A 19,555-nucleotide genomic window follows, 5' to 3' on the forward strand; every position below is an offset into this window, starting at 1 on the left:
TAAAAATCATCATCTTGGTTTATAACAAAGGATATACAGCAAACTCACATACACTCCCCTATCCAGTTTACATATATACTTTCTAAAGATGGAGCAGTAAAAATGAGTCACTCTCAAAACTAACACTTAACAAGTTCCAAGACTGTAAATAAAATTTAGTAATTTAAGTATCTCATGCATTCCCTCACTTTCTAAAAGTATTAAAACTGACACCTCTGATGAGTAGTAAGGATTCCAACTGGGTCTTCTAACTCAAAATTAGTTTTAAAGTCAAGGCAAATAAAAGAGACACTTCAACTAATAGGTGTTTTTCACAACTACATCAATAATTCTTGATGGAGTAAGAAATTGCTAATGAGAGGATGAAACATGGTTTGTGTGAATGCCAGCATTTCCTTTAGAAAAGCTAAATATCTTCCTGCTCTAGTTACAAAAGGCTAGATGCTGCATCCTTCAAAAATCTTCCTTCTTCACACCTCAATATATCTGTATTGTTAATCTTGTGATAGAGAAGTGATATGGGCAGGGGAAGAATCTAACACAAGTCTGTACCCTAGAAATTCTCAAGTTATTTAATTCAAATGCTCAATACAGGCACTAGAAACAATAAAAAAAAAAGTCTAGTTTATGCACAGGACAATAAGAAGATTACCACAAATAAAGAGGAAGGAAGAGGAAAATTAGGGGACACGTGAAAGCTTAAACTAGAAATCATTTTTTTAGATGACTTAATCACCTTTAGAGTTTATCCAAAGGACTTACAAAGACTCATGAGAGTTTTCAAAACACCCCAAACTGTAACCAAGTTGATTTGTTCTTAATTCTTACAGAGAGAAATATACATTTGACTATAATCTAATAAATTTAAACCTAATCTCTCTGAAGAAAAGGAAACAGTGATCACGAAGTTCAGAATGAAGGAGCTCAAAGAATAGGAATTTTAAAAGTTTCTCCAGCATTTCTCAAAGGAGAAAGATTATAGATTGCTTTCTGGTCCAATTAACAGCTTTACTGACAATTTTATGTATCATAAATTAATAAAATGGCATTCTGGTTTACAGACCACTCTTTCATTAGTTGGATGAAATGGACCAGTCTCCCTAAGTCTGACTAACCTTAAGAAAGCTTGCAAGATCCCAATTCTGGATTTGTAAAGCCAAGGAACAAAACTTCAACTGGAGTAAAAACCTATCAGTGAGGCCCACCTAAGAAATAAGCTGGATTCTCTAGATGAATACTACTACCATTGCCTGTGTCACTCCATAACGTATTTACCAAAAAGGATTCAAATTTTTCCCATTCCGTAGTTCGTCTTTTCGTTTTGTTGATGGTTTCCTTTGCTGTGCAAAAGCTTTTAAGTTTGATTAGGTCCCATTTGTTTATTTTTGCTTTTCTTTCTTTTACCTTGGGAGACTGATAAGAAAATACTGCTATGATTTATGTCAGAGAATGTGTTGCCTATGTTCTGTTCTAGGAGTTTTATGGTGTCATGTCTTATATTTAGGTGTTTAAACCATTTTGAGCTTAATTTTGTATATGGTGTGAGGGAATGTTCTAATTTCACTGATTTACATGTAGCTGTCCATCACTTGCTGAAGATACTGTCTTTTCTCCACTGCATGTTCTTGCCTCCTTTGCTGTAGATTAATTGACTATAGGTGTGTGGGTTTATTTCTGGATTTTCTATTCTGTTCCACTGATCTATTTGTCTGTTTTTTGTGCCAACACCATGCTGTTTGATTACTGTAACTTTGTAGTATCTGAAGCCTGGGAGGGTTATGCCTCCAGCTTTGTTCTTTTCCCTCAGGATTACTTTGGCAATTCTGGGTCTTTTGAGGTTCCCTATAAATTTTAGGATTATTTGTTCTAGTTCTGTGAAAAATATTACGGGAGAAAACATTTTCAAATGATGCAACCAACAAAGGGTTAATATCCAAAATATACAAACAGCTCATACAATTCAATATTAAAAAAACCCAACAACTCAAAAAATGGACAGAAGACCTAAACTGACACTTCTCCAAAGAAGACACACAGAAGACATACATGAAAAGATGCTCACCAATGCTAATTGTTAGAGAAATGCAAATCAAAACCACACAATGAGGTATCACCTCACATTGGTCACAATGGCTATCATCAAAAAATCTACAAATATATGTTGGAGAGAATGTGGAAAAAAGGGAACCCTTGTACACTGTTGGTGGTAATGTAAATTGGTACAGCCACTATGGAAAACAGTATGGAAGTTCCTTAAGAAACTAAAAATAGAGCTACCATATGATCCAGGAATCCAACTCCTGGGTACATATCTGGAAAAGACGAAAACTCTAACTTGGAAAGAGTTTCAAACACGTTCATAAAAGCATTATTTACAATAGCCAAGATGTGGAAACAACCCAAGTGCCCAATAACAGATGGTTGGTTTAAGAGGATGTGGCATATATACACACAATGGAATATTAGTCATAAAAAAGAATGAAATATTGCTATTTGCAGCAACATGGATGGACCCAGAGATTGTCATATTGAGTGAAGTAAGTCAGACACAGAAAAACAAATATTATATGATATCACATATGTGGAATATAAAAAATAATACAAATGAATCTATATAAAAAACTGAAAGAGACTTACAGACACAGAAAACAAACTTTGGTTACCAAATGGGAAAGGAAAATGGGGAGGGAAAAATTAGCAGTATGGAATTAACAGATACAAACTATTATATGTAAAATAGATACACAACAAGCATTTACTGTATAACACAGGGAAATACATTCAATATCTTGTAATAATCTCTAACGGAAAATAATCTTAAACAAATCTATATATGTAACTGAATCACTTTGCTGTACAAAAATACAATATTGTAAGTCAACCATACTTCAGTAAAAAAAACAAGATTCACATTAAGAAGCCAGGCTACATAAAATATTCATGCATTACAACTAAAATGTGCTACTGTTCAGTATTAACAAAGAGGTCCCTCCAATCACCACCAATAAGGGCTGAGAGAAAGAAAATAATCCCCATTAACACGAAGTCTCTTACCTTCCATACTGGTTCTCCAGTGCTGTTTTTAACATGAGGCACATTAAAATTCAACATACGCTTCAAAGCCACTGGAAATGAAAATAGTCTTATTAAATATTACTAATGGTTTTAGGATTTCACTTTCCCCCCACACTTATTACCGCAAAACAAAATCCACAAATCACTCTAATAAAACTGATTAATCAAATGACTGGATATGTAGAAATAGGATCAGACTTTGTAAGACGGTTTCATCAACAGCTAAAAGGCATGTGTCTGGGAGATTTTCTAACGTACAATAAACATCTGTTTCTAGATGAAAATGTGAAAAATGTTCAAGAAGCCTTTTCCATGTCTCCGGATGATTCCACACTACATTTTATACAGATGCAAAAAGAAACTGTCGATAATGAACTTGCAGTGGCCTCAATAGATAACTGGTGCTATACTGTCTATTTACTGTGTGGATGAAAGTAAAGATTAAGATCAGTTTTTCTAAAAACAAAAATCATCTATGATATATTTAATTGGTTCAAAATCTTCATACAGTGGATCTATTTTTTAGTTATCCTGGAGTGCATTCTATGGCCAATTTACCCTGTCAGATTCACCAGTGAGACTTTCCTATAGATGTGGTAGGTAACTGATAACACCTGCTTAAAAATATAGAATTCTATAATCACAGCAGTTATGCTCTATGTGTTACAGTGTTTTATGCTTTTTACTGCTCATGTTTCATGTGTTACAGCAGACTCAGAAATATTTTCGAAGGAAAATAAAAATCTTAATATACTTCTATGTGAAGTTGAGATGGCCAAATATTCAAGGGAGGGTATTAGTTAGCTGATTAAATTTTTCAAAGATTGGTAGTCCTAAAATCTACTTGATTTTTAGAAAGCATTTGGATTAGGTTTTATTAAGTAAAACAGAATAATCTACAAGCTAAACACCTACCAGAGAAGTTTATACTATTCAAATCATCTGGGTGTCAATTTATAGCATATTCACTCACTAGAAAAACTTCTGTTAAATGCTTATTTCTTGAGGCAGGTTAAAATAATAAGAGATTGCACATCAGTGATATATTTATATGTATAGAGATACAGAGATGATTTTTTGGTAAAATGTTAGTACCTAATGTCCAGCCAATAACACACATTGCCAATAATTTAGACCTACTTCGGAAGCTCACAGGTGTTATAACAGTTTATCCTCCTGACAGAGGACCACTAGGAAGAACCACAGGCTGTGGTGCATATGAGTTCCAGGTGCATGGTGTTCTCCAGAGCTTCTCTAACTGAAAGAAGCCCGTATCAGCAGATATTTCCACATCTGCCTTCTCAGCTCCATCCTGGAGAATTTCCTCAATTCTGAGCCTTGGCTAACTCGTTAATGGGGATTCTGACACCATGGATTTGTTAATAAAGTACATGGCCTATGTTCAAGAATACATAAGAACATAATTTTACTTACATTAGAGTAACTCCCTAGAGGCTTAAATCATTGCTTTTAACTGAAATGACTAAACATACTATCCACAGTCCTAGATTTGGCTAATGTAGTTTCACCCTTACCTGGAATGTTTTCTTCATTTATTATATATTCAACTATATTTACTATTCACTCAACAAATGTTCAGTGAGTGTTTACCACCTGCCAGACACTGCTCTAGCTGTTGGCACTACACAAAACAGATGGAATAAAAATTACTTATCCTCAAGCAGCTTTCATTCTTGTTGGGGAAGAAAGACAATAAAATAAGTAAAACATATGATATGTGAGATCATGATAAGTGCTATAGAGAAAAACAAGGAAAACAGGGGGAAGAGGGAGTTGTAGTGTAGTTTTAAACAGACTAGTCAGGAAAGGCCTGCTGAGAAGGTAACATCCGAGAAAAAACCTAAAGGAGGTGCGGAAGTGAGCCATGCAGCTATCTCTAAAAGAATATTTCAGAAACAGGAAACAAAAAGGCTCTGAAGTGGGAGCATTCTGGTGTGTTCAAGGAAAGGAGAGAGTAATAGGGAGTGAGTCAGAAAGTTAAGTGGGGAGCAGATCACATAGGGCCTTGTAGACCACTGTGAAATCACCTTGGCTTTTACCATGATTGAAATAGGAAGCTGCTAGAGGGTTTTGAGTAAATATATGACATGATCACTCTGGGTACTCTGTGAAGAAAAATGAAGGGGAATAGGGATGTAAGAGCAAGGAGACCCAATAGAAGGTTACTGCAGAAACTCATGGTGGCTTGCACCTGGGCAACGGCAATGATAATGGTCAGATCCTGGGTGTATTTTCAGAGTAAAGCTGGCAAGATTTACTGACAGATCTGATGTGGGTTATAAAAGACAGAAGTGAAAAAAATTTTCAGGTTTTTGACCTGAGCAGCTACAAGTATGGAGCTGTCATTAATTTTGATATGCGGTAGACTAAGTTGAGGAGAGGTCCAGGCTAAAGATATAAACATGGGGATCATCAGCATATAGAAAGTACCTAAAGTTAAGAGGCTACATGAGATCACTGCAAGAGAGAAAGCAGTTGATTGGGGCTCTCCAATGTTGGGAAGTGGAGGAGTTGGGCAAGAACCTGCAACGGAAAGGCATGAATGAAGGACAATCGTAACACAGGATTCTGCCTGTTGAACTAAAAGGTAAGACTAGAGAGAGTGATTCAGGAAATTGTCACAAAGGAGATGACTTTTGAGGCGACTTTTAAAAGATGAGTAAAGATTCCTCAGGCAGGCAAAGCAAAAAAAACAGGCTTTTTTTTTTTTTTTTAATGCTAGTTAACCTCTCTACACCCTAGTCACCTCATCTGCAAAATGGAGATAATACATACAAAAATCACCGAAAACAGTGTCTGACAATACTAAAAGCTCAATAAATATCAGCTACTATCTACCCAAATAGACTGCAAAGCCCTCTGTATCACAGTGTCTTGTATCTAGAATCAAGACTCAACTGTGATTTGTTTCCCAAAACATTCTCAATAGGCATCAGGGAAACGTTCACTTCTGCTACTATAGCACATAGTTTACCTTTCTCCCAAAGTAGGACAGCATTCAACCGGCATACTAATTTGATAAATCTGGCATAACCTATGTAGTAATGATGTGAAATCTTGCTACAACGAAGTTTATTTCTGCAGAAATACAAACTATACTACTAGATTTTAATACTCTGCAAAGTCTCTTCATATAAAAATTACTACCACGCAGATTTCATTTTTCAAAAAGCTCCTTTGTACTGTACACTTTCTTAACACGTTATTTTAAGTGGGACTTCTACTTGCTTACACAGATAAAATGGATGGCAGGTATTTCCCAAATTTTATTTGGACTTTCATATATTTGTTACACCTGACTTCATCTGATAGTTTACACTACATTATCTATTGGGGAAAAGCAGAACACAACTCATTATGCACTGTGTCATTAGTAGTTTGAAGGCTATCATTAATTTTTTCTTTGAATTCCAAATGAAGGAATCAAGTAAAGCGAAAATCCTTTCTGCAGGTCATGTTAATTGTACCAGTTATGTTCCTATTCTGATTTACACGCAAAAGAACAATTACAAGAGACAGAACTTCCAAATATGCAAATGTTTAATGGTTTATTTCTATTAGCTCCTCAGAATTAACAGTTTGCCAACTTTCAAGACAATTAGCTAAGAGGTATAAGCCATTAGTCTGTAGCTAACAGGTATAAACCAAGCTGTCATCAGAGGTTTCCAAAAAAAAAAGGGCAAAACTAAAATGATCTAATGTCAAAGCTCAAGGAAAGGAAAATATTTTTTTTAAAACCATACTTCACTGTATAAATGGAAGCTATATAACCATGCTCTATTAAACATGAAACTAATAATGCGTAGTTTAAAAACACTAATTTGCCAAATAATTAAAATGGGAAAGGTATTAATTCATTCGTTTTGCCATTCTTATTACCCATTCCAGCATGATGAAGACGCAAATCTTTATTACCAGGCGTTTCTCTTCAGGTGCCCCCAAAGACTGGTCCACAGGAGAGAAATGGCAGAATGTAATCTGCTCTGAAAAGAGCATCTAAATTTGCAACTGTGGTGGAAGCGAAGGAAGATGAAACTCTCTACGTTAAAATGGAAGAGAACTGAACCACGCACAGAAACAAACCCGGAGACCTCATAAGTGGCAACACAGGGCGGGAAATGCCAAGCGCCAGAACTGGTCGCCATGGCCTTTTGAGGCCCAGTAGGAAAGAGACAAGAGCAACCCGCTCACCCCTGAAGGCCCTTCTCCCGCACCACCTCTGAGGGCCGAGTTCTCAAGCTAATGGCATATCTTCCCTAAAAACTCAAAAGGGGAGGGGCTCTCGATGCTCTGAGAACTGGAGTAAACTCTTGAAGGTCCGTCTCCGAAGGTCTGCACGCACCAAGACCGAGTGAGGGCGACAAGCAGAGGAAGATGTCCTCACAGCAAGCACAAAACCGCAGGGAAGAGAAGGGAATAAGTAAGTCGGTACCTGTCTGTCTCTCTCGAATACTAGCTGCTGCGGCCGCCGCCATCTTAGCTCCCACCATCCACTGCCCGGCTGGCGAGCAGAGCCCGAGGATGACGTGGCCACCCCGACCGCCCCGGAAGCAAAGCTCCAGAGGGGCGGGACCACAGGAGGCCGGACCCCGCCCCCTCCAGGGTGACCCCCCGCGTGCTCTCAGCTCTGCGCAAAACTTGGAGACCCTGTGAGGGAATAATGCCGGAACACCTGGTAGTGTTTACTTTCTAGCCGCAGAATAGTAGGAATTTTTATCCTGTATAATCAAGCCACAGCTTCTCAAAGGGTAGCTGCTTTAAAGTGAGGTCTTAGGGCAGGAGCGTGTTGTAGTGCTAAGAACCTAATTAAATACTGAACTGTTAGCTCGGTCGTCTACAGATTAAGTGGCGATAATTATCTAGGAGCTTAAATATCACAGAGCTTAACTAAAAGGAGCTCATGGAACAAAACTGGCACTTAAATGCTGACTGCCCTTTTCTGTTTCCCCAGTGCAGCAGGAGAGGTTTCCCGTTTGTTCCCTTTTTTTGGAAAGCAGGCAGTTTTGCTCTAATCAGGCAGATTTCTTGATCTCATCTGTTAGGCAAAATGGTCTAGCTACAAAGCGTTGTTCTGCCTACATGGACACAGGAGCCAGGAAGGTGGAAAATGGCAATTGGTATTTTCCCCCTTTTAGTAACTGCAAATCACAAAACATTACCTTGGGGGGAGGGGTGGTGTTAAGTGGATAATGCCGATGTCTTTAATGTACATTTAAAGCCATGTGATGACAAAATGTACCCAATATTAATGATTTCTAATTTAATCTATAGATTTTTTTTATTGGATGTCAAAAATGGACATGACAACTCATTTCCTATATGGTCAACAGAGTTCACTTAGGATATTGCATTAGTTATTGAACATGTTCATTCTGAAGCTTCACCAAATTCTGAAATGAAATTATAGACCCTGTGCCTCAAAAACTGGTTTGAAAACTTAAACCTTTCGAATTTATGAGAAATTGTTACCCCAACAATTACATAGAGCAAATTTTTTTTTAACAAAACACTATTTCACAAATAAAAGTTATTTTTATGAAACTTAAAACAGGTGATCTCATTCTTAATGCCATCAGGGAATACCCTAGAACTAAACCTACATCCTTTTTTTTTCCTTGTGTAAATTTTTTTCAGCTTTATTTGAGGGTATAATTGACAAAGTTGGCAAGATATTTGAAATGTACATTGTGATGATTCGATACATATGTGTACACTGTGAAAGAACTCCATCTAGTCAATTACCACATCTATCACCTCACACACACACACACATATTTTTGTGTGAAAACTTTTGAGTTCTACTCTCAGCATATTTCAGTTATACAATAGTTATCAGCTAGTCACCATGTTATATCTTAGATCCTCAGACCATATTCATCTCATAGCTGAAAGTTTTTTTTACTGCTTCCTATATGTGAAATTAAAAAAAAGTCAAACTCCTGGTAATAGAGCAGAAAAGTGGTTACCAGGTTGCTAAAAGATTGGTAAAACATTAGAATTGCATTATGACTTTTATAGCTAATTGGCATATTCACTAAGAAATTAACTGGAATATTTACTGTTATTCAGTGCTATCACTAATATTTTGAAGGAATCACTAATGAACTAGGTGTATTGTAATTAAACAAATGGCAGTTCCTGCCCTATGGGAAAGTTCTACTTAATTTTTTGTATTCATGGAATATAAAATAAACAGGCTTTCCCACTATTGACCTCTGAGAGCCCAATCTTGTTCATTTGGGAACTTCTACTTTTAAATGCAAATTTATCATCTAACCATTTCAGAGTTCCAGCACAGACCTCCCAAAATATGTCATATGATATAAAACACCGACATGTTTAACATTTATGTACAGTATATACATTTGAATGATAAAAACTGTCCTGACCAAGGAGTGCACATAGTGTGGGCAAACAAATTTATAGAAGAGTATGTCCCACAGTGGCAGCAAACAAATAGTCCCTGTAAGGCTAAGACTGAATAAGGCATTAGTAACGTGTTACTAGAATAAGAAAAGAATTAAACTATGGCTGTTAGAGTGTTAGTGAACCTAATTTTATATTCATTTAACTGACTCTACCTATCCAGGTTTTTGGCTTAAGTAATATATTTATTCTGGCAAACTATTATTTTACATTAGGGGATAGATAGTTTTAACACAGACTACCTCAAAACAGCCATTCAAGAGAGGTTCCTAGTTGTCAGCCAACTGCTTGCAGGTTCTCTCAAATGTGGAGAGGAAAGGATCTTGTATCTACCCAGTATTGTCAGAATCTTAACCTTGTTAAATCCTAAGAAGTTACTTAATTTAGTTTATATAAGCACTTCACATTTAGTAGTAGAAACATATTTATTTAGAAAACTTCATTATAAGTGTCATGTTTTTTGGTTGTATCTGAAGTCTTTTTAAAAAAAAAAAAGGGAAACTAGGCTGACAAACTATCACCTAACATAATACTTGGCATACAGCAGACATTGGAATATGTTTGGCAATTTGAAAAGATAACAGTCAAAATGAGAACTTGAAAATGGGGTCTCTTCAAAACAACCCAAATTTTCCTGAACTATAGGTGATACACATTCAAGTAATCCATCAATGTGTTTTGATGCTTTACACGGTATCACTTAGAGCATAAAACCTAGTTTAATAGCTTATTGTAAAATTAACAAAATGTGGTAATCACTATATATAAGTACATATGTATACACAGAATCTTGTTCTAATCATTTTCTTATAATGACTGAATGTAAAAGGCAAAGTCACTGATAAAACTTACCTATTACACTCTACTGCGCATTTAGCTTTGAGCACAAAAGTTCCAATAGCTTCCATATAATTAGGGGAAAAAATTATAAGAAATTTGGAATATAGCAGAAGCCAAAGTGAATTCTCAGGTTAGTAATCAAATGAAAGCTTTTTACTTCACCCAAACAAATAATGGCTAATTTATAATATGAAGACTAAATATTACAAAGTATCAAGTCATGAGCTAGTTTCTGATGAGATATTTTAAAGACTCTTAACCTTCAATACTAAAATAGTAAAACAACTAAGTACAAGAATAGTAGGGATTGTATATAATGCCTTCAGATAAAGTTCCCACACCAAAATATTGAAAACTGTTTAAAAACAATGAATATAAAAAACTAAGACCATTAACAGTAAGATGTATGAGGTGAATTTATGCTTCTTGATATTGAGAATAACAGAAAACAAGCCTGAAATATATGGCATTTAGACAATTGAAATATTTAAGAAATACATATACATATTTATAAAGGTTAATAGCATAATTCCTTTTTTAAATCAATGTCAGTAAGAACTGTGCATTGGCTATAACAATGAATGGAAAAAGAACAAACATAATACCATTTGACATAGTAACACTGCAAAAAATAAATAACCTACAGGTTTCTCTGACATATCTTGACTATAAAGATTAATCTAAAATCATACTGATGGAACATCCTTAAAACCAGAAAATATTTTACAATATGAATATTTTTCACTTTAAAATGTGAATATCCTAAATTATAATTTACACCACCTTATCCCTAAGGCCCTGTCTACACATAAAAGAGGAACTGAAATACTGTTTTTAATTGTAGCCAACCCAAGAACACTGCTTTCCCACCAATCCTCCCTACCCAAAAAGCATGTGAGCTTTAACAGCTTTAATCACCACTGTAATTAAATGAAATCAAACTATAAATAAGCAGAAAATAGCTTTAATTCGGTTTCTTGATTTGTATTGGTTTAATGGCTTTTAAAATTTTATAAAAACTAGGTAAGAAATAAAAATATCCAGTATATCAACACATTTGGAATAAAAGCTGTATTGTGAGGTTAAACCTTTTTTTCATAATTGATCCTTTAATTTTGATAATTTAACAGAAGTCAACACAAGACAAAGAAATGCCTTGTTTAATGTTTTAAAACCTTCAAGTTAAAGTGAAACTAATTTGCTGGGTCTGTTAGAAAATGTAACAAAGAAAATTATACTAGGATTATGTTTTAGTTTTCCTTTGGTATTAATAAGAGATTTATTACCAGTATCAAACCAATCCTGTCATTTGTCTTTAAAAATATCAGTAATTTAAGGATGCTTCTTGGAGAGGATGAGAATATGATGGCTGATACCTGCTTTGTCTAGCAAGAAAAATGTGCTTAAAAGCAAGCAATTTACCTCTCATACAATTTATTTTGGTGAAAAACCCATTTATACTTGATAACATATTAGGGACATTAGACTTTTCCAACTTCTTTTGCAAGAATAGAAATATGGTTATGCAACTATGGGATTATGTATCTTCAAATTATTACATAATCTCTTGTTACTTGTATCCTTTGACATTTAGTAGCATTAATAAAGTTAAAAAAGAAAGGAAACATAAGAGTTTATAGAAGGATAAACAGGGACAGTTAATTCTGCATGTCGAGATTAGAGTGGATTTTTCATTCTATTTGTAATTCTTTCTCACATATTTCTACACTGTTCATATAACAGGTATCTTTCAAAAGCAAAGATAACTGTATAATGCAATGGTGTCAGCTTACATAATTTACAACTATCTTGATAATAAATAACTGTCAAATAGCCAAATCTAGCAAATGGCAATCCACAGAGATCATTCTATTCACACATAACCTAAAATGTGGATCAGACATAATGTGGTTTAAGATCACACAGGGGATACAGGAAAAAAAAAATCCTATGATTAAAGCCAAGGCTGTAAAGAAGACACTTAGGGATTTTAAACTGTATTTTAATCCATCTCAGAAGTGTTTTAAGACTATGGAATGTCCATAGATTCTAGAATATTTGTGCAATTCTGCTTTTTATATAATACTTCCCATTAGGCATAATCTAATTGCAGTGTGGATCTATTTTAATATCACTCAATAATCTAAAAACATTTTTAACAACTAATTTAGTGCCATCCTAGAAAAGGATATATATAACACATACCCCAAAATATATGCCTTTCATTTATATAACAAGATTTATCATTTAGCTTTCATATTTAATGCTTTAAAATAAAATAATTTGAAAATTGCATAAAACTAGAAAAATCATTGTGACATCCTATAGCTAATCCTAATTTACAAAAAGTGAGTACAAGTTTTTTTCTTATGTATAGCATGCTATTATACTTGAAGAAAGTCTGTAAAACCATTCTAAAAGTATATTGAAGTTTATGAAGCATGTATATTAAGAAAATAGAAAAATAACAACTTTGACTGGTATACCTTAACAAAAAAACTTTGTATAGTTTAAGTGGCCAAAACATTCCTTTATGTTCATATCATAAATTTTATTGGGCCAAGTTTGCTCAAAAGTGATGATGGACAGATTTCTGAAATAAAAAATATCAGTAGCAGCTTTTAAAGAAGCATCTCTTTGTTCAAAACAGTTAATGTCCAATGAAGTGAGAATTTTCTTCCTTTTCTAATCTTAGAGTATTTTTTATGGCAAAGTCCATATTTTCTTGAAAATCTTTATATGTACTGGTGATAGGCAGAGCTAAGCAATTATTACACTTGTTTCCAACAGGAAAATCCATATGAAGGCACTCAATTGATGGAGTGGGTTTAAATCCCGCAGGTGGAATGGAATTGCAACCAGTAGCAAAACTAAGAATGTCTTCCATTGTTACTGCAGATTTACCATCTGAAAAGAATACCAAAAAAAAAAAGAGAAAAAGGAAAATCCATGTTATATATTGCTACCATCATACACTCTTCCCCAACTAGACTAGATATGTTGAAGGGCAGAAACTCCCACATTAACAGCAGATGTATAAGAGGCAAACTAAATCACTAAGTGCAGTAACAGGAAATTGGTATACTGAATACATGTTTATTTGAATTTCAAAGTAAGACTAATAAAATCATTTGGTTGACCTACTCATCGTATATTTGAATGCCTTCCTTAATATAAAATTATCATATAGTCTAAGAGGTTCAGTAGGTTTTAAAATGCCATCTTTTGAGGATATGATAATACACACAATTTAAAACCACTTCTAGATTATTGCTATTTGATAAACTATTTCAACAAAAGAAAAACTAGACTGTTTTTCAAACATCCAAACAACCTAGCTAAAAAAATTTTAACTAAAAGTTAAATTTTTTTACATCATATTAAACAGAATGAATTTACATTGCTAAGCCTTGATGACAAATATCATTACCAAGCTCTGACCAATGGATGAGGAATAATTCAATTTAACTTAAAATTTAAAAAGATGAAGTAAATGAATAGCTTTGAGAATATCCTATGCTGTGGCAATCACCAATATATTTAAAGTTTTCTAAGAAGAATGCCTTTCACCTTAAATCATCTAGAGGAAAACAACTGAAAAATATAACTTTACTCTGTAACCTTTCCCATCACTTTCAACTCAGTCATAAAAACTTGTTTTGAAACAAGTTTTGTAAATAAGTAAGTAGTTAGCAGATGAAGATCTTACTATAAAAAGCAAAACTCAAAGAAATAAATATACCAAAACAAAATTTCTAACAGTTAAATAAATTAAAACATCTACATACCCTCAACAGCCTGTAAGTAACTGTTCCAAAACCCCAAAGCCTGTACGTCAGATAATGTGTGTACTGTAAAAAGATCACTAAGAATTTCTGCAGAAAGATTCTCAGGTTTATGACAGAAGATGTTACGAAATGCTTCTGGATAAGTCTGAATTTTCTCCAAAACACCAAGAGTTTTCAGACCCTGTTTAAAACTTAAGAGAAGAAAAATAATGAGCCAACATTCATACACATGTGTTTGGGATGAACATTTCTAGCCAATTTATAATTAGATGTGAGGAAAAAGACAAAAAAAATGCATATACTATATGCGATATGATATTTTCAAATCAATAACAAGCAAATGTATTAATATATGCAATAAAATGAACATTTTACATGCCTACATTGTTTGGCTTTATATAATAGTTTTAAAATTAAGCTAACAATTCTTTATTAAGAGGAAAAAAGATATCTAAAATGTTACGTTTCAAAGCTAGTTAGTTTAAAATCAAAGATTGCAAAGAAAAAGAATCATAAATTTTAGCCACAAAAATTTAAAACTTACGTATTGGTAAAAAGAAATTAATGAAAACAAAACAAAGTGGGAAAATATTAACATATGATAGATCACTAATTTCTTTAACAAAAATGCAAATTATTTTTCTAAAAGAACCCAATGGGAAATACACAAAATATGAATGCATTATTAAGAAAATACAAGTAACAAAGCAAATTTTCAAAATGCACATTCTCACTAATAAGCACAGAATGGAGATACCATTTTTGCCTACCACACTGACTAACCCCTAACTGTGGCTCTGGATTCCTTATCCTTTTCCTAAGGTACCCTACTACAATGACTCATCTTCCCTTCTATTTTTTAGCTCTTCCTCAAGAACATAAAAATGTGCTTATCTTTCCCATTTTTGAATAAGGAAAAGAAATTCACTCAATCTCATCTGTTTGAGACAATCTATGTGAAAGACTTATCTACATTTACTGTCACCTTTTCTTAATTTCCTATTCACTTCCCCTCCACTCTTTTCTACATCTCAGGAATAACTGCCCTAAGTACATGAATGATGTATGGGACAAGTCTTCTGGTTTCTTCCTTATTTCTCTGGCCAGACCTTCTGAGTCTCTTGCAAAACTTCTTTCTTTGCTTTGCCTTAAATGTTACCATTTGTCCCTCATGGATCTGCGACAAGGCAAATTTCTCTTTTCTCTTACCATATCCCATGGCTTTTATTTAAGCAGGTTTATGTTCACTACTATAAAATCTATTACTTCCAGCCCAGAATATATACCCAACAGACTGCTGTGTACCATATATTCCAAGCACCCAAACTTATTAAGTCCAAAAGAAAGCTAATTACCTTAGTACCAAAATTAGAACCATAAGTGACAACAAATGCCTTCATTATTCATTCTATTAGTGTAGCTAAATCTGAAAGTCATTCTTAACTCCTCCCTCTTCCACTCCTAATTACCAAGCCTTGATGAATGTCCTTTTTTGAAATCACTTCTATCTGCTCATTTCTCCATAGCCCAGTTACCACCTTATTATAAACCACCTGTAGAACTGTTGTACCAGATATGTAAGCCTCCAAATTGATTTTCCACGTAAAGCTCAATGCTGTTATTCATCCTTAAGCATGCTGGATGGAGGCCCCAAAAAGGAATGTCCACATCCTATTCCCTGGAACCTGTGGATGTGATCTTATTAGGAAAAAAGAGTCCAGGCAGATGTAATTAAGGATCTTGACATCATCCTACCTAGATTATCTGGGCTCACCCTAAGTCCAATGACAGCTGTCTTTATAAAAGATACACAGGGAGGAAAAGGCCAAGTGATACAGATTCATAGATTGGAGTTATGCAACCACAAGGCACCAGAAGCTAAAAGAAGCAAAGAATGGGTTCTTTTCCTAATTTCCCAGGAAGATGAAGCCCTGCCAACACCAGGACTTTGGACTTCTGGCCTCCATTCTCTATGGGAGAATAAATTTCTGTTGTTTTAAGCCACTCAATTTTTAATAATTTTTTACAACTGCCACAGTAAACTAATAATACACACTCAGTCCATGAAATAAAGTTCAAACTACTTAACATGGCTTTTAAGGTCCTCCAGAATACAATCCTTGCCTTTTTTCTTGCTTTTACCTTTCACTTTACGTTTACCTTCGAAGCAAACTTCAGTACACCTTTAAAATTTTACTTTTAATTAAAATATTTCAAGTTTATATAAAAATCCAGGAAATAAGAGAAAACCACAAACTGCCACTTGATTTTAAAAGATATTAACATTTTATGTTGTTCAGATTTTTAAGAAAAGTATTCTATTCACCCAACTAAATCTGCACATTCATCACTTTCCCTTTTCTCCTTCTAAAAAAAAAAAATATTTGAAGCTGTTATTTAACTATTCTGAAATTTTTACTATAGCATGCATTTTATTTTAGTTTCACTATATATGTATCCCTGAAAAATAACTAGTATTGCTTTGCTTTGTTTTGAAACTTTCCAATAACGGCACCATACTGTATACTTATTTTTCTGCAATTTGCTTTTTTGAGAGTAAGTTTTTGTAATTGTTATATAGTAATAGTTATTACTACATTAGGAAACGAGTTCTATCACTTTATTTTGGGCAACTGTACTGAATTACAAAAAAATTTTTTATTCCTTCCTAACAATTTTTGTATTTATTTTTTAAAAATTCCAATTTACCTTTTAAGTATAACTTAAGAAGTTATACTAGTTTGGTTTTTTTAAATGGTTGCCTCAAAATTTTAATCGGTATATTTGAAATCTAAAGTTAATCAGGTATTTACCCTCTTCCTGAAGAACAGAAAGACCTTAGAACACTTCAAACTCCAGTAGCTCTCTCTTCCTATGCTACTTAAACATTTTGTTCCACCTTGTATCATAAATCCCCAGATTAAACATTTACTTTGTACAATCAGGGTTTAGCTACTCTAATATTAACCAATTTCTTTCTTTACCATTCCTTCTCACTTGCACACCTCACTGTTAGAATCCTTTACATCTTGTAGACTTGCTACACCTTTATAGAAGTTCTAAGATTATTTTAGTTGGACAATCATATAGACTACCAATGATAATTTTAATTTTTCCAATCCTTAATAGCATTCACTTAGTCATTTAGTCTTGTTGCTCTTCTAGGACCTCCAGCATAGTGTAGAAATGAATGAGGTAATTATATGTATCCCAGGCTTGTCATGGCCTTAAGAGGAATGCCTATCATACTTCACTATTAAAGATAATGTTTGATGACTGTTTACTAGATAATCTCTATAAGGATATTTCAAATTGTTAGTTTAAAATTATGTATAAATGTTTAAATGTATCAATTGCTTTTTCTGCATCTATAACTGTATGATGATTGTTTGATTTTACTCCCTTAATCTATTAATGGAGTGCACTAAAGCAAGATTTTTTTTTTTTTAATGTTCTACCTGCCTTGCTTCCTTGTATAAACCCTCCTCAGAATCGTCAGTAAGTGCTGAGGCCACGTTGCTCAGTACAAATAGATTCAAGACTGTTGAATCCTAAAGAATCTGTTCTTTTTAACAATATTAGGGTCATTTAAGGACAAGACTTTTTTTAAAAGATTATCAGAATTTCTTATTTTTTTGCTTTAAAGTCATCTACTTACAATGCAATTTAAGATCCTCTGTCTTTTAATACAAGAGTCTAAGCTACTTACGTGTGTTATAATTACCTATAATATTTAGATTTTTTTCTATCTTTTGCTTTCTTTGAACATGTGTTTTCCTTGCTTGTTTTTAATCCCTCTATTTCTGTTCACTATATGATTAAACATGTTTTCTTTATTTCTACCCCCACCCCCATCAAACTGGTTTGGAAGTTACACACTCTGTTCCTGTTATTTTAGAATTTTCCCTTAAAATATATATACTTGGTTTAACAGTCTAAAGATAATCAATGCTTCCCCACTAACTACCTCAACAATACAAGTTCCTTAAAACAATAAATACAATGTCCTTTCTCTTCTTACAGATTAACCTTTTGCTAGTATTTTAATTATTTTAACCATTTCTTACCAAAATTTAGTTGTTTTTTTAATGGCCAATGCTTGTTTTTATTTATTCAGGTTTTTTCATTTCTTTGCTTACTGCTGCTGCTTATATCTTACTTTTTCCTTCTGCGTTCAATTTCTTTCTACCTTAAGTATGTATTTTATTAATCTCTTTAGGAAAGAAGTAAACCTGTCTCAAAATGTCTTTCTTTCCTCCTCTCTCTTGAATGATAATTAGCTCTGTGAAGTTATTATCTTGGCTGTTTTCAACACTGATGTCACTGAAAAAAAGGCATCCAGTATAACTGAACTCATTTTTACAATAATGTCTTTTTGTTCAGAATGTAGTTTCATAACAAAGTATACTACACTTCAGCCTGTAAGTCCTGTGAATCTGAGGAGATTTTTGAGCAACATTTTCTATAATATTGCCCTACCTCCATCTTTTTTAGTCAAATATATGTGTGGGTGCTCTTATTCTAATTTTCATGATATTTCTTGTTTCAATCCTCTCCTCTCTTTTATGAGAAAAGCCTTATATTTTTCTTCCAGATCACTAGTTTTCTCTTCAACAGCCTAGCATTTAACAACAACCAAGTTTTCATTTCCATGATCATTTTTGTTTGTTTCCTTTTCCTTGTTCTCCTGTGGGTTACTTGAATATTTTTTTGGAATCCATTTTTATCTATAATGTTTTGAGTGTCTCTTTGTACACATTTTTAAAAAATATATAAAATTTACTGGTGCCAACATTTTATCAGTTCAAGTATAGAAACATTACTTCCCTTTATGTCCCTTTGCCTTTTGCTGTTTATAATTTCCTAAGTATTTCTTCTGTATATGTTTTGAATCACATTAGAGATTGTTAGAATTTTTGCCTCAACCATTAAACATAGTTTAGCAAACATAAAAGGAGAAGGGAACATGCTTTTACTCTTTTCATTATTCTTCCTTCCTTCCTGATGTTCCAAGATTCCATCTTTAATAATTTTCTTTCTGTTTCAAAAAAATTCCCATAGCCATTCTTTTAGATTAGATCTGCCGGTGACAAATACTTTTAGTTTTCCTTCAAATAAGAATGACTAGACTTCTTTTCTCTGCTATGTCCTTGCTAAGATCCTCTGCTGGTCTGCTTTCATCTACCTTTCAAAAGTCTTTTTAAGTTTGTTTGATAAAAAGTTGTTTAGGGTTTTTATCTGTACTTATCAGGAAGAATTGAAAGAAGAGTGTCTATTCCACGTTATCTGGAACTGGAAGTCTATGATCATTTTTCAACTTAGAAGCACTATTTGATTTCATTTAACATTTTACTTTTGTTTTGTTTTTTTCTTTTCTTTCCTCCTTTCTTTTAAATCACTGTAAT

The 19,555-nt window shown here is 33.6% G+C and overlaps 2 protein-coding genes across 4 annotated transcripts in view; both read right to left on the reverse strand.

The window, feature by feature from the left end:
• Positions 1-7,626, reverse strand: part of SCFD1 (sec1 family domain containing 1) — a 99,868-nt gene extending 92,242 nt beyond the window's left edge. The window contains exons 1-2 of the mRNA XM_057721226.1: positions 7,529-7,626; positions 3,055-3,125 (exon numbers count right to left, since the gene is read on the reverse strand). Of these exons, the coding sequence (XP_057577209.1) occupies positions 3,055-3,125; positions 7,529-7,586 (129 nt within the window). The 5' untranslated portion in view covers positions 7,587-7,626. The remainder of the gene's footprint in view (positions 1-3,054; positions 3,126-7,528) is intronic.
• Positions 7,627-12,998: 5,372 nt separating this feature from the next.
• The window catches only part of G2E3 (G2/M-phase specific E3 ubiquitin protein ligase), a 50,714-nt gene continuing 44,157 nt past the window's right edge, over positions 12,999-19,555 (reverse strand). For all 3 annotated transcript variants that reach the window (XM_057722269.1, XM_057722268.1, XM_057722271.1), the window contains 2 exons: positions 14,151-14,341; positions 12,999-13,269 (listed from right to left, as the gene is read on the reverse strand). In XM_057722269.1, the coding sequence (XP_057578252.1) occupies positions 13,013-13,269; positions 14,151-14,341 (448 nt within the window). In that variant the 3' untranslated portion in view covers positions 12,999-13,012. The remainder of the gene's footprint in view (positions 13,270-14,150; positions 14,342-19,555) is intronic.

Source organism: Hippopotamus amphibius, chromosome 2, assembly GCF_030028045.1.
Source record: "Hippopotamus amphibius kiboko isolate mHipAmp2 chromosome 2, mHipAmp2.hap2, whole genome shotgun sequence".
In the NCBI taxonomy this organism is placed as follows: domain Eukaryota; kingdom Metazoa; phylum Chordata; class Mammalia; order Artiodactyla; family Hippopotamidae; genus Hippopotamus; species Hippopotamus amphibius.